Genomic DNA, 12,715 nt, shown 5'->3' with positions numbered 1-12,715 from the left:
GCATTGCATTGCAGTAGGTTAGGGGTAGTTTTGGGGAAGTTTATGGGCACAGAGTACCGATACCGCATTCAGTGCGTTGCTTCTGCAGGAACAACAACAAATGGCGAACTCATTATGGGGGCTATGTACAAGCACGGCAGGTTACGCTAGAGCCCAAAAAATATAAATATGCGTCTTCTCCCCCCGTATTCTCTTCCTCTTCACTATCACTTTTTTTACAAACCGACTCTCTCGAATCAAATTTACTTCTTCGTCGATCAACAATGACTTTCATTGTGTCTACTGTTTTAGCTCACGCTATCTTCAGTGTTTCTGTCCATGAGGACCCTCTTCACCTATTGTTTACCTTTTTACTCCTCACTGTCTGGTATTGGTATGACATCCACCCCGCTCTAGTCCTTGTTGACTGTGGTGAGGTAACTGAACCTGAACCTGTTGTTGTGGTTGAAGTCGTCGAAGAACCACCTAGACCCTTGACTGAGAGAGAGAAGATTCAAAAGTTGTGGCGGGAAACACAGGAATGGAAGGCTCAACGGGCTCTTGAACGTGCCAACCGTCCTCCTCCTCCTCCCAAACGGGTCATTCGAACTATTCCGGTCCCAGTCTATCCTAAACCACCACCCCCACCTAAACCAAAGCCTCTTACGGTTAAACGTGCCATCACCAGGTCTTGGAAAGCGGTGCGAAAATGCACGCTCCGCACTCTCGGCTATTAAAGCCATCAACCGCTCTTGGTTATTCTGCCATTCAATTGAGGAACCAGCCAGTCTTTTGCAGCAACGAAACTACTCCAAAGTACCAATTCACAACTACTTTATTTGCATCCAGTCGGTCAACAATCTGGCCAACAACACACCACTTGACTATGACTACTAGTACAACAATCATTCATTGAAATCATGAGTCTTAACAGTGGCGCGCTCCTTGCTGCGCCTAGTTTTGCAATTTGATTGTGGCTTCCTCAGAGTCGCCATCCTTGGATATCACTTCTAGTCACCCCGATCTCCCACCCCTACTGAGGTTTTACTACACTGGCGCCGCTGTCTGCGGTTCGACATGTTTTCAAAACTCGCAGCCCTTCATCACAAGGTCGGGTGTCAATTTAAATCATCTCACAGATTGTTGTTCGCTAAAACTGGCTCCATCATCACACCACTTCACTTTAGTAACATTACCATTCATGCTGCTCTGGTTTCTCTCATTGGCTCTCTGTTCTTCTCTTGGTCTATTTTCTCTCTGGTCTCTCGGTCTCTGTCTGGTTTTTTTCTCTACTCTCCACTACTCTCTACTACTTCTGTTTGAAAAAAGGAAAAACTGAAAACCCTGGCAAAAAAAAGAATCTAAATGAAAACCCTGGAAAAAAAAAGCTCTACTCTCTACTGTGTCTAATAAACATCACTGTACTTGGTCTCTACTTGGTCTTTACTACTCTATCCTTATTTGGTCTACTCTACGCCAGTCTATTGTGCTGCTTTAATTTCCTAGCCATTCTATGCTAGTCTACTGTCAGAATCTATTTTAGTCTGACCACTCTACTCTACTTGGCTACAACTCTAGCCTGCTTTACTCTTTTTTAGTCTTACTCTACTACTGTAACTACTAATATACTCTACTTGATTAGAACATATCTACTACTGCTTCCATCCTCTAAGTAATTTAGTATTATCAATTGATATTCAAACTATATTATGATTAGGATTATTTATATATTTTATAACTATATTATTAAATTAATAATTTATCTATAACATTACAATATATTAAAAAATATATTAAGATTGTAGCGCCCAATAAAATATTATAATTATCTAGGAGGACAACTAATTTATACACATGCCTTAACCGAATTGTAGGGGGTAAAGATCTATCTTAATGTCTGTGTACAATCATCCCTGATCATGGACAATAAAGTGTTGGTGACAGAGTAGGGTCCGACCAAAAACTATACTAATTTCCCGTTGCTTGATTTCCTTGCTACATTTCGCCGTGTTACTGTGTCTTCTTACCCGGTTTATTTCCTCACTGTTAAACATGAGTCTAATTACTTCTAGTATCACGAGTGAAGTCATTCCTAACTTATTTCATTCTGATCATGGTGCATCGCTTTGGTTGTTTTTCCTGCCTGTACTTCATACCCTTTGGTTTTAATCGGAGCCTTACCAATCTTAAAACTCTATAAACTATTCGGGCCGCTTTTGAATGAATCTGAACTTACATCAATGGATCCGTTTTTACTGAGGTTGAATTTGGCAAATGTGAAATACGTACATCTTCTAATATTCCTAGTTAGAAAAGAGAGAACGAATGCAGACGAGAGGATAACCCTTTTACTCTTTATCATTGTGAATAATTAGACCCCCAAACTCTTGCTTGACTTCACTATGGGAATGTGGCCCAAAATATAAAGACAGCTACTCATAGTAGAAATATGAGCATAAGATATTGATGATATATAAGCTTGAGACTAATTGTTTAGTAGTCTACATTTCGGCGGATGAAAGTACGGGTCAAAGGCCCAACTGCCTGAGACAGCCGGGCTAGTTTATTGGCTATATACATATAGAAAGACTATATACAGAACTTACAGGTCACTACCAAAGAAGGATTTCTTGGCCCAGGAGAAAAGAGTTCTAGTTATTCTAAAAGCAGCATTAGTGACAACGTTGTACCAGCCAGTTTCAGTAGTTTCTATTAGTTCCACGATTCGCATTGTATCTTCAGGAGGTTGAGGCATGTCTTCCGGCTTGTTATTGGTGTCAGAAAGAGGGACTTCTTGCTCAGTAGCTTTGTCGTTGGAATTGGAAACTGATTCAGTGGCTGGTGCGGGGGTATTGGTGCGGGAATTCGCAGCACAGACACTGCGTAAAAACTCGGGAGGGTATGCAAAGATCGAGCGGTATACAGGGGGTTGGAATGTGAGTGGAACTGGAGTGCTGGGGGTAGGGCAGCAACAAGTGTAAGGGTATGAAGGAGGGGGTCGGCCAGAAGGTGGGTATAAGGGCCTACGCTTCTTATACTCTCTCAAGCGAGGTACCGGCTTGGCACTGGCAAACATCGCGTTAAATCTATCCGGTCCTGTGGGGTAAGGTTGCCATTGTTTTGGTTGCTTGCTGACCGTGCTCTTCTCTTTCGCCTTACTGTTCTTCGTTTGCTTTCCCTTCTTGCTCTTGTTGGCCTTTTTGCTCTTTTCAAGGGACTTTGAAAAGAAATCAGCCAAGCTAGACGAAGAAGAACAAGTAGAAGTTGAAGTTGTAGCTTCTTTTCCAGAACAGAACGAAGAATGATCCAAGTGGGCTGCTTCAAGAATCTCAGTGCTGTCAGAATCGGCATTGGAATCAAAGTCGGAGGCATTGGTGACTTCCCGGAGTGGGCTGTGCTGGTAAGGTATATGGTTTACGTTAAGGGTGGTACGAGTAGGCCTCTTGCGATAAGGTACGCGAGGAATAATTTTGATGGAGTTCACAATAAAAAATGGTGCAGCCGATGTAGAAGACATTTTTCTTAAGAGGGATAAGAAAAGAGAAAAGGAGAAAGAAGGATGCATCAACGCCACTCATTTATATAAACAAACTCCCGTTTCTTTTTATTGTTGTTTTGACTGTGGTTGCTGCGGCTACCTTTTTTCTTTTTTTTAATAAATGCATTAAGAACTTCAGTTCATCTTCCATTACGGATGCAATGCACACGTGTTAGCTGCACATATTAATTAACCATATATTTAAACATTGTGGGGGCCCAGTGCTAGGATATAAACAACTCAAGCAGGTCCGTAGAGTAGCCTCAACAGCAATAGAGCCTGTTATAAATGGTTATGTAGGACAGAAGTTGCGAGACAACTTTATCTTAAATAGTGTAAAAATCTCCTGGTTTCCGATAAGCAATGAAGAAATCAAAGTTGGCGTAGCAGGCTAAGTAGACTACTCAAATGGTGTAAAATAGATAGTGCAAGGTAACATGGCATTAAGATAAGCGTGTAGATCATCAGCCGTGCTCGCTGTGATCGTTAAAGGTGTTTGTTGAAGTGTATCTCATAAGAATCCGGCAGAGCGTTAAAGAGTTGAGAGGTAATTAATAATCCGATATTATTGGCGATAAGATCACCTGGCATAGGGTGATCTCTATTTTTATCATTTGTACGTTAATTAACCCTGAAATACTCACCATTCAGTCAACCTCTTTAAGCGATACAATTACTATATCGGGTTAATACCGGCTGATAGGTTTTGAGACAGCTAGATCTGTGCCTGTTTCGGACAACTCTAAGTGATGCATCAATCATCGAGATGATGCTGTACGCTTTGACAATAGTCATTGAGGCCAACTATATTCCTTGGATTGCCAAAGGTGTGTTAAGTTTGGTCCGAATGTGTTATCGTCAGTTACGGCCATATCTAGAGTAAAATAAGATTTCCCGTCCGATCAATCATATTCAAGCCTCTAAGAGCCTTGATCAGTAATGCCGTGGGAGACCAGGCGTGAACAGAAGGTGCTGTAATTTTTACAAAAACATTTTTTTTCGTAGTATCGGGAATCTCTTCTGAAAAAACTACTTGACAATCCGTCATTAAATACTCAAGATTAAAGCTATGGGCATCAAAGATTTTGTATAGGGCGGTGTGTAATAGGAGTGTCTTGGTACGGCGGGGATGTTTACTGTAACATCTCTGCTTAGAGCTATGATAAAATAACACTTTTCTCCCCTCCATTGGTCCGCCGTAAAAACCTATGATTGGATCTGTGAGACTAATGAAGGGCTCGCTGGAGTCCCTGATGGGTCGGGTCTTTAGTAACTCTTAGTAACTCTGACAACATTACCCTGTCAGAGCCGCAAATAGTTGACATCCAACATTCTCGTCTCACTTTTATCAATCCTAAGAAAACTCAACACTTCAAGAGCGTTGAAGAGATCCAGTCAACCTTGGGTCCTAATGGGGCCACTATTACTCTAGGGCAGGGTTTAGATCTTCAAACATATGAACCGAAGATAGTAGGCCAGTATAACAAAGAATGTTAAAGAGGTGCTGGCTTGGTAGCAATAATCTGGCTACCGAAAACCATAGGTGCCTCATATTAATATTGTTATTCTTCTATTATATACTTGGGATAGGTTGACTATTATGAGTTATGAAGCGTTTAAAAGAGACAGTAAGTGGTTCACGTCTACGGCGACGAATAGAGGGTGGTTTACATATGTGTATATGATACCTACCGTGATATGATAAGGTTGCAATCTAAAGAGCATCCCGTCCATTTGAGCACTGGGACGTTCAAGTCACACTACTTGAATCATGAGCTTTTTTTTTGTAGGAATAAAATCAGCTATATGCATGCACGCATATTGATAAGATAAACCGACACAGACGTAGATCAGAAGATAAGGTACGGAATATGCAAGCATCGGTCGATCGCGATGAAGCCTAATTGCTTAATACAGCTCGTATCATGCATTACCTTATTATCCCTATCATGAGGGAAGGACTTGGATCCATAGCTTAGAGATTAGTTTAAAGAAAGTATAAAAACACAGGCCATGGTCAGAGAGTGTGGTGCGGCTTGTGTCTTTTCATCGGTACATTAACCGAAATAGGTGGCCACAAGAAAAAGAAATGTATACTAGACCCACATGTCCCAAACACAAACAACAAAGTGGAAAAAGAAACGTTTTGTTTATATAAGCGCGCATTCGGCTGCTGCTGCTTTCTTCTTCTTTTTCTTTCCCCCCTAGTACTAAGCAAAAATGTATCGTGCTCGTGCTTCTACCGCTACCGCTACTTCTTCTGCTAACGCCCTTCGAATTATCCCTCGCATACCCTGCATTGCCAGACCACGCCCAACCACGCTCAAACGTACCTTCTCTCCATCCATCCAGTCCCCTCTCAGAACCGTTACGAATGTCTCCCTCACCGAATCTACTACGAGTTCCCGCCACAGTTCTCGTTCTTCCTCCACCACTTCCCGCAGTGCTTCTACCTCTGGTAGCACAGCCACTCTAGCTCGCCTTTTCCATCATTCAACTGCTTCCTCTACTTCTGGGTCCATTCCCTCCTATTCCAGACGTTCTACTACCCATTCAACCACCTCATCCTGCACCTCACCCTCTTCACACTCTGCCACTCGCCCCGCTTCATTGTCTTCGCATTCCACCTCCCACTCCACATCCACTGCATCCTCATCTCGCTCCACCTCTCATCCCTCTTCTTCTCGCTCACGTTCTTTTACTACCTACCAATTCACCCCACTCGCCACCTCTACCCCATTACCAGCAGCTCGCACCCGTTCTGTTTCTTCCTCATCCCTTCCTTCGAAACGCATTCCACTCGCTCCTTTCTCATCTCGAAGTACCCGCTCTACCTCCTGCCCCTCTATCCCAATGGCAGCTCCTATCTCTTTAACCACCAGCACTTCTTCTAACTCAGTTCCCAGCTCTCACTCCAGCACTCCTTCCAGCACTCCCTCCAGCACTCCCTCCAGCACTCCCTCCAGCTCTCACTCCAGCTCCCATCACCACGCCAGCCACCATTCATCTTGCTCCGCAATCTCAACCCTCTCCGATACCTACATGAACCCCCGCAAGGCCCCTTCTATTCCCAGACCATCGAAGCCATCGCCTCGCACTACCTCTCACCCCACTTCCATCACTACCACCACTGCTCCCTCTCAACGTCTGATGAACAGACTTGCTAACCTGCCTTCCAGACTTACTAACTATTCCTATGGTTCCAAAGAGTACTTGAAGTTCGAAGCTTTTATGGATAGCTTGAACCTTAGCTACGCTTACAGTGGTGTTTGCGATGACAAGCTGACCTTCACTTGTTTGAAGGTTACTGTCGAGCAAGCTAGAATCCACCGACGATCCCTCTTGAAACAACTACTGGCAGTCAACGAAGCTTACCTGAAGCTCCTTGATATGGGAGTTGATACCTTGGACCTACATCAAGCCAAGAAGTCAGAGATTCTCATGAGTTTGGGTAAGTTAGAGCGATTTTGCAACATTGCCAAGATCACTCTTGAGTCGGAATAAGCTTAAGGTCTCGGGCCAGAAGCAACCGCCACCATAGCTGTAAATACATAAGTACGTAGTGTGCCAATCAAGTACCTCTGATTGCCCCGGGCAAACGAGATCCGGCAGAGCCTGATACTTGTCGTTCATCAAATTACTCTCATTCTTAGTATTTTGGTATATAATAAATTTTGCTATGAATAATCAAGGCTTGAGTCCAGGCAAAGGATATGTTAAGAAAATGGTAACTGATTCTCTTTCTCTGATTACCTTGCTAATTGGGTTCTAGTTGTTAGGGGATAGCATATGCTTGCCTTACCTGGATCTCCAAATGGATTTCTCTTCGATCTAGTATTGCATTGCAATAATCCTCCAAAACTTTACTGCACGGATATATCAAGATGGATCTCCAAGTTCGTCTAAGGTGAGCAGCTAAAGCAATGCATCTGTGATAGTTTATAGACTTCAGCAAACAGAACAAACGCCGGTGTTTTCACAGACTATGTTTCTGGAAAAAACGCGTCTGAAAAGTTTAGCACCAAACAATATTGTAAGGGCAGAGAGGGGAGCTTCATATTGCTAGCTCCGGTATTGGTGCCGGGCAAGTGGTGGCACCGTTATTTTGTCTTCTGGTTATTTACTTGACTAAACGGTACATTGCCAGAATTTTGGGAGCGGCGTTGGGACTCAATAAACTCAAGACTAGAAAACTAGTAACACCTTCTAGATTTTAGTACTTCGATGAAACATTCTTTCCTTCAGCTGAATTCTACGCTGGTTTTGCCCTGAAATGCTGTGCCGTCAAGTGCATTTAACAAAGGATGGCGTATGAGACACTTTCATTTATCTTACCGTCTATGAGTCAATGTCTTCTTCATGTTTCTCATTGGTAAAGAGCAAGGACAACGGCAAGAACAAAGTTAGGAATCATTCTTAACAGTTCGAAGTAATCTACCTTCAAACAAAGTCGGTGGATTACGTAATAACTCTAGCGCGAGACAATACTTTCTTAGGTAATAGTAGAATGCAAAAAATCATCAATTTCTATAAAATAAATGAGATCAAATAGTGTTACGACGATGTAGTTGCTGTCGCCGCAGCCGGTGCTAGGGAAAGCGGTAGGTGCTCTGTACGTCCATTGGAAATTGACAAGGAACTGGCAGACAAGCCAGTTGTTGGACTGTTACTAGCATTGGAACGATAAGTAGGTGTCTTAAATAACGACGCGGTTTCGGAAGTAGGAGAGTTTGAGGCCTGCGAGGAATAGCTTGTTGAAGAAAATTGACGGGCATGGGCCTGGCTTACAGGCAGCTTCGACGGATTAACATAATCTATCCAAGCAGGATCTTGGGAGATTTCAAAATTAACTGGGGATGGCGAGGCGGGTCTCATTTCACTAAATGACATTGCTGGAGGGGTGATGCCAGGTAGATTACCAATTCCACGTCTTTTGGGAATGCTCAGAGTGGAACCTGACCCTCCAGTGTTTTGCCCGAGGCCAGTACTGCTTGCAAGACCTACATCGACGTTATTCGAACCGTTAAGTCCACTATTCAATGATCCCGAGGAAGAAGAGGTCGATAGGGTATGGTGATTGTTTGCAGACGATGGTACTTCATATGGTGAATTTAGAGCAACATATGCTGAAGGAGATCTAGTTTGCACAAGCTTGCGTTGCATTTGATTGGTAATAACCTTTTCCTTCTCGAGCTTACCCTCGAGTTGCCTTACACGTTCCGTGGATTGACGGATTTCGTGGTCATTTCGTTCTTTTAATGATCGTAGAGCCTCTCGTAAAGCATCCCTCTGACTTTCAACAGCCTTGATCTTCTCGCCTAAGGGTCCCCTCATTGAATTTTCCTCTACTAGTCCCTGCAACTTCTTGTTCTCCACCTTGAGTTCTTCAATTTGTTTTAAAAGTTCAATAGGATTACCTGCAGCTGTTAACACCTCTAAATCAGCCACATGTGACTTGAGTTCGGGGAGAATACCATTCTTGAGTTGATTTGTTTCTAACTGAAGCTCTTCGTATTCGTTGGTTAGAGCAGAAACATTGTCTCGAAGCATCTCAGACTCACGCCTCTCATTGGCATACAATCTGTTTTTCTCGGCCAATTCTTTTTCCAGTTCTATAATTTTGTATTGGTTGCTAGTAAGCAATTGGTGTTGCTCGTCAACTTCATGCTTTTGTTGTGCAACCATTCTCTTGCGGCGTTCAAGATCCAGCTCACGCTCAAGAATAACTAGTTTTTGAGCTCTTTGGCGAGCTTCAATAATTTCATTGTCTCCATTACTTGAAGATATGGATACATTGTCGATTGACGAATCATCTTCGTGTGTAGATAAACCAAGTTCCCGGCGGATGGAGTCTGCTAGCTCACTAGTTACAAGTCGAACCTCGTCAAGCAAGGCCTTGTTTAGCGCTCGTAACTCATTCAAATCTGCAGAGTTGTTTCCAGCTGACAGTGGTATGGCCTTGATAGGGCTGCCGGTGACTGAGGACATAGTGGTGGCGGTTGTGACGGTCCCATCCACTGTACTGTCCGTGCTGTTTGTACTAGAGTTACTGCTCTTATTTGCATTTGTGCCGGGCTCCCTAGGAAGGCTAGGAAGATCTCCTAGATCTATAGGATCAGTCATGGTAGAAGCCGTAACCATGGGTGCATGTTGTTGTGAAAGACGAGATGGTGGCCGTGAAAGCCGTTGAGTGGGCCTTCCAGCACCCTGTCCTAAGCCCACATTCGGACCAGGTCCAGGACCAAATCCTTGGCTTCCAGACATGGTAGGCGACCCACCAATTACACCTTGCGCTCCAGGACCACTTGGGCCAACAATACCATTGGCATTTGGAGGGAAATAGCCAATGCCCCCACCCATCGACATGGTCCTTGCAGATCCACCATTGTGAGGAGGGCCGATAAAATCATGATTAGGAGGGCCCGTTAATGACCGCAGCCTCGGATCAGAATTAGGCCTGCTATTTTGTAAAGAAGGGGGTCGTTGGTGTTGTGTATATGGTCGCTGTTGTTGCATTGGATAACCGTTTCCTCCACTCATGCCATTTGGACCACTTAATCCATAACCAGGGCCGGGAACCGGGCCTTGACCAGGACTGCTCTGACTGAGCCCTACAAGCCTGCCGTCAGAAGAGCGAATAGCTTGTTTTAATGAGTTGGTGAGGTTTTTTCTGTACTGTCCGGTACCTTGAGGACCGGCGGTTCCAGATCCCATTCTCAAGGTTGGAATCACAGGTGTCGTATCAAATCCGCCACCACTCATAGTACTAGATATAGACATTGTTCTTCCATTTGAGGGAACCCCAGTACCAGGACTAGTGGGGCCACCCGGTGTACCAGGAGCACCTCCAAATGTGGGATACCGATCCCGGTCTCTTAACCCCGTTAGCTCATTCATGGAAATATCCGGTACATCTTCTGCCTTGCCTATGGCTCCAGTACCACCCTCGTCGTCATCATCATCGAAATCTTGATTACTAAACTTCTTTTTACCCCAACCAAAAAAACCAGCATTGTTGGCTGTGCTATTTCTACCAGATCCTGAGGTTACTGAAGAAGTTGAGATTCTTCTGCCAAAAGACATGGCACTAGCACTTCGTGGTAGATATCCAGGACCTGTATTACTAGGTCCATTAACATTAACATTAGCACGAGATCCGGGTCGTTGGATCATGTCATCCATATGGCTATCTACACCCCCGCCAGGTGATAACAACATATCCTCAAGTTGTTGCTGGTGTCGAGATCTAGGCATACCATTGTGACTTATCGCAGTGCTACGATTACTACCTGCGCCAGCAACGCCAGTTTGTGGCTGTGGATAACCACCAGCAGGTTGTGAATTATAATCCATCTAAGGAAGAAAAGAGTCGTAGTCAAGAGAAAACGAAGCTTATAATTGCATGCGAGTCACGAGACTTAAGTTAATTGGCGTCTCAAGTGTGAACAAACTTAAGCGAAGCAGACCGAATACTCCAGTGAGTTAGGAACAAACAAAGTAAAGCAACTAAGACACACAAACTAGAAGGAAAATTGAAGCCTGCTAGCCGAACCAAACAAAAATTGAAAAGAAGATAACCTTGACTATAAATGACCGGATCGGAACTTGACTAGTTTTGTTAGTATTTGGAGCGTCAATCAGTCTATACATAACCAGCTTAGCAACAAAGTTTGGCGTCATTAAACCGAGATCTGACAATAGACCCAGAGATTATATCCAAGTCACCCACCATCTCTATCAAACTTGAACTTACAATAAATAAACCTACAATAGTCACGATAGTCAGTTCAACAGCAGCTGAAGATTCAGATCGATATCAAAGAAGTAATATCAATGACTAGGCACTAGCCTGTAAATCAATAGTCGCTAAATTAATCAAATTGCCCTGAAGCGAATGAAGGGAAAGCGAGCGTATAGTACAAAAGTTAATCAGACGAGTAGATTGTACCAACCACTAAAGTAAAAAAATGGCTAATCTTGATATTAACGGTGTTGCGATAATAGTTGGATAAACAAGAACGAAATGCTAATCTGTCTCCAAAGTCAGACCCAGATTCTCAAGTGTCAGTTTCAAATACACCAGCGTGGATGTTTCTACTAGCCGGAACAGTCCAGACCAGCTAATGGCTTTGTCCTTAATTTTGGAGATGAGTTAGCAAAAGTGATTTGAGAGATGGTAGATTTTGTTGCAATACCGTGTTGTAATACACCCCAGCGGTTTTATTGTACATCAAACCTCAGCTAACAAATCTTATGTACCTTTAATTAAAAAGACAGAGATTATCGAAGGAGATAAATGCAAAAGCCATCCATGCCAAGCCACGACGGGTTATTTTCCATTTCCAAGTATAATTAGGATTGCCCTAACCCTCTTTCAAGGCCTGGCGTGCAGTGGTTTTGGGAGTTTGCCTGGTGCGATATGCACGTAAGTTAAGCTTTAGATTTGTATTTTCGGCACATACGTAACAGAATCGAGGATCTGCTGCTTAAAACAGTAGGGGTGCCTTGCACCGCAACGTGTAAAAACGCGTCGCAGCCCTGCTGAATCTAGGGGTAACCCCGGCAGCTTGCAGTTTCCGACCCGATGTACAACCGTTCAAGCAGTCTGTCTGGTTAAACAATGGGTGACCTGGCTGATGGGCATTAAAAAAAACCCGCCGACTCGAGCGTGACGACAGGAGCATCGGGGCTAGGGCAGAGCCTCAGCCGTCAGCCGGAGGTACAATTCAACCGGCTTCAAGGTCCAGAACCCTATATTTAAAAGATATTTAAGCTTGGCTTTCCACGAGCCAAACAAGTTTGCCGACATCAGGCCAGCGCTCGCTCGCCATAGTCCCATGGCGGTATATGTAGTTATGTAGTTTTACCTGGTATTTGAGTTTGTGCCTCCTGCCCATTTGCGTTCCGAATTCTAACTTTTTAGTTAGCAACTTTGTTCTTAGCTGGTCCCCTCCGGTGACTAGGGCCGGTCTCGTTACTTTCAAGTCTTTTACACAAAATATACTTAATGCCTCTCCTACGAAGCAAGAGCGGAGTCGGGAACAACACACCAGCCGTTGAAGGCACATAAGATCAAAATTCCGGGTCTTCCGGGTATAGACTGGCGGGCCTGATGCCTGCATGCCTGTCTTGCTCTGACTGACTGAGGAAGGTTTTGAAAGGGGATGTGCCTCTGGCGGCTGAGGCGCTGTCCCAGAC

At 43.9% G+C, this 12,715-nt stretch overlaps 1 protein-coding gene across 1 annotated transcript; it reads right to left on the bottom strand.

Moving 5' to 3' along the window:
- Positions 1–8,071: 8,071 nt before the first annotated feature.
- On the bottom strand, positions 8,072–10,870 carry AWJ20_4012 (uncharacterized protein; the record flags this gene model as incomplete). The annotated part of the gene is made up of 1 exon (XM_018881060.1): positions 8,072–10,870. The coding sequence occupies one exon, from the start codon at positions 10,868–10,870 to the stop codon at positions 8,072–8,074; it is 2,799 nt and encodes a 932-aa protein (XP_018733687.1).
- Positions 10,871–12,715: the final 1,845 nt, after the last annotated feature.

This window comes from Sugiyamaella lignohabitans, chromosome C (assembly GCF_001640025.1).
Source record: "Sugiyamaella lignohabitans strain CBS 10342 chromosome C, complete sequence".
Lineage (NCBI taxonomy): Eukaryota > Fungi > Ascomycota > Dipodascomycetes > Dipodascales > Trichomonascaceae > Sugiyamaella > Sugiyamaella lignohabitans.
This window is presented reverse-complemented; position numbering and strand designations above follow the sequence as displayed.